General features: G+C 35.1%; 1 protein-coding gene across 1 annotated transcript; it reads left to right on the top strand.

The window, feature by feature from the left end:
• The first annotated feature begins 57 nt into the window (after positions 1–57).
• Positions 58–3,005, top strand: LOC127842224 (uncharacterized). The gene is made up of 6 exons (XM_052371640.1): positions 58–162; positions 562–689; positions 1,018–1,157; positions 1,380–1,603; positions 2,185–2,342; positions 2,687–3,005. Exons 1-6 carry the CDS (start codon positions 128–130, stop codon positions 2,764–2,766), a joined length of 765 nt encoding a protein of 254 aa, XP_052227600.1. The 5' UTR covers positions 58–127; the 3' UTR covers positions 2,767–3,005.
• Positions 3,006–3,434: the final 429 nt, after the last annotated feature.

The raw sequence follows: 3,434 nt of genomic DNA, 5'->3' as shown, positions 1-3,434 counted from the left end.
TAGTTTACAAATTTCAGAAAGCCTAAGAATACAAATATTGATCGCTTCCGATTAATTCTCATAGAATCCAGGACGTTCCTCTTACAGGGTCATAGATGATTCGGTAGTAATGAAAATATAATCGAACATGGCTAATAAGGATAGTAAACGCATTTGGCAAACGTAAGTTGTGTTTTTTATCATACATTATTAACATAATTAATTCGGTCTGATTATTTTTTCCCAAACGTTGTAATATTGTATCGTATTTAAGCCTAACTGCTGATATACGGTCAATAAACAGACGCAATGTCAGTTATGAACGCCATATCTGAAATACATTTTAGTTAAAGAATACAATTAAATTTAACGATACATCCGAAATCCCACTATATAGTATTATACGTGCACCATCATTGTGTTAAATTACACAAAAGATTTGATAGACTCTAAAAATATCATTATTCTGTTCATTAAAAGAATACAACTTTATCCGACGTATTGTTTTATTTTTTACTGTGTATTGTTTACTGTGAACTGAGTTTAAAGATACGTGCACAATTGAACAAACACTCATTAAAGGTACCACGGCAATGAGTCGAACGGTGTCAAAAGTGCCATGGGGGGCGGCTACGATCCCTCATCGTACGGGCAAGGAGGGGGAGATTCCCGGCACCAAATTCAACGCCAGGATCAACGATCAATCGAGGGTCTGTTTTTTATTCTTCATCTAATATCATTGAATATTCAAAATAATATATGGCGAAATTATGCAAAAATGCAATTACACTGGCTCTACAAGTGCTAATTTATTTATAAACATTATTTTAGAATTATAAATATTTAATTAGTGATAATTAAATATGCATGGTTTCGTAGGTTGTGTTTGTATAATCATCCTTATATTTTGTATCGGGTACTGAAAACAATCTGTTAGCTGTATACTTGTGTGTATAATTATCCCTGTTAAAATAATGTGTTAATTGGATCTTCTTACTGAACTAAATATGCTAAGTTCCAAAATCTTGCTTAATGTAGCCAGCAAACAGATGTTGTTTGGCGTCTACGGCAACGTCATAAGCATACTAGAAGAGTATGAGAAGCGCGAATCCCCCGGCAAGCAACTTGCGAGATCGGACATCCATATTCCTGACCAGTCGCGGAAAGGCAAAGACGACGTATGGTCATTCCCATAGTAATGCCGAACAGCTTAAATGTCATACTTTTGCTCGTGTCATTGTTTTAGTTAAGGACGGTAAATTTTAAGCTCAACTACAGAGGTACACTTTTGAGATAAATTCAATACAACAACATTTCTCCATTTGCGACATTGATTTGATGCTTTTATGTCAACAAACGCTTAGCCAACGGGTGTCACAACTCTTTTTTTGTTATTTAAGATTGAAAGCATCGTCGAAACGCAGCTCTTGTTGTTCGAATCCCAGCTAAAAACCTGCCCAGCCGAAGTGCGCAATCAACTGGGTGACGAACTAAAGCAAAAGACAATCAAGTGGTGTTCAGTCCGCCACGGGCAGACGCTAAATAAGACGGACAGGTTCATCGCCCAACTGTATGAAATCCTTGAAAGAGGGCGCACCCAGCACGCCTTTTATTCAAGGCCAACGTAAGATTAATAAAGATACAGTGATAGCAATCACATACAAGTTGTTAATAATAAATTTACTATGGGCCCTATTTATTACTTGTAAACTCTTACTTACAACTTTTCATAGTGTAAATGAAATTAACAAATCGGATCACTTTGTAGCAAAACACTCATATGAAACAATGAGTATTAATAATGCCACAATATACATCGCTCGCTTCGCAAAATTCAAATTTTGCATTGGTATATTTCACCCATAACACCACAACGGATCCAAACGAAATAGACAAATTACATTAGCGTGTGTATATATAGTTTGATTTGAGATACGGAAATTCGGTATTGTAATAAGTTTCAATACAGTAAATCTTTACACATACATATATCAAGCAAATGTCACATACAGAAACACTTCAAATGCAAAACTAGTAAACAAAACGCTCATGAATTGCATAACAAAGTGTTATGTGTAGTAAAAATAATTATTCCGCTCGTATTACACACGTTTTGGGATGGATTGTTTCAAATGATGCTATATTTTGTCCACACATACAACTTATGGCATTAGTTTAAATGGCATAATTGTTTTACATACTCAGACCGAACATCACCGCCGATGTCATGCGGGCTAACATACCCCATCTGATGCGGGGAAAACACGATCAGGCGACCCTTGACCAGAGTTTCCGGTATGACAGGGACCGCAAGGCTGTTGCCCCAAATGTTAGAGCCAGTGCGGCAGACAGTCTTCAAAGAGGTACATCACAAATTACCGTGACACTCGGTGTTACATAACCGAATTAATAGAGTTTTACTTGTATTATACCTGAGTTAAAATGTTGAAATGAATTTGATTATAACCATGCTTTGTATTTTTCATTTATTAAGGATTTGAATAGCCCTGGAACAAGCAATTTCATATGGTTAGAAAACAGTTAAAGTTTTAACGTAATTGGTATTGGCATTATTTTTCTTAGAGTTGTGTTAGGTGTAGCAAGCGGCGTTACATCCTACCTGGTCATTAAAGCTTATGTTTATCAATTTTCAAACAATGCGCAAATGATATATTTTATCAAATCCAATGGCTTCCTTTACTTTCAGGTAGCGAACGCCTTGCAGAAATAAAGCCGGACCTGAAAGGTTCGCTAAGAGGATACATGACTCAACCAAGTTGGCGTTAAGTGCTAGATCCGAAAACTGTGATATTACATATTAAATGACTGTGTGTTTATCATTAGTAATTGAACATTTACTTACGGACTAGACGTTGCTTATAAAAACATGTAACTCCTATTTTTCTGCTGTAGTGGTTATTGATTTCTTAAACGATCGTTCAGTTACTTATGATGTATGTTATTATTGATTGTTGTTGCTGTTGTTGACACGTGATGCTGTTTTGTATTAAAGGGATTGCTTGATAGCACGTGTTTGTAAAAAATATTTTCCTACCCAAAATCCTATCTCTATACTTTACATGGAAACTAATTACCTACGGACAAAATATTAAAATCAGTATAACTTACATTTATGAAGCTTTCATCGCCACACTTTCAGCATTAATTGCAGTGAAAAACACACACACGTATAACAGCATCATTTCGAATTGATGAATGTGATTAGTCATTCCTTCTTACAAAAAGCATACTTCATTGAATAAAGTTATTACGTGACAAACACCAACTGTGTAGTATATAAAAGAGGGTATGATGGCATATCCAAAATAATATGCATTTATTAATTATTACTGCGCTGTTAAATTTCTTAGTTGATGCCTTAATAACGCATTCAAACCAGAACGCAATGTCTTTACACAAATTTTATATGGAATAATGCAATAAGTTTCTTAAAT

Source organism: Dreissena polymorpha, chromosome 8, assembly GCF_020536995.1.
Source record: "Dreissena polymorpha isolate Duluth1 chromosome 8, UMN_Dpol_1.0, whole genome shotgun sequence".
Classification (NCBI taxonomy): domain Eukaryota; kingdom Metazoa; phylum Mollusca; class Bivalvia; order Myida; family Dreissenidae; genus Dreissena; species Dreissena polymorpha.
The sequence above is the reverse complement of the archived record's forward strand: the minus strand, read 5'-3'. Positions and strand labels throughout refer to the sequence as shown.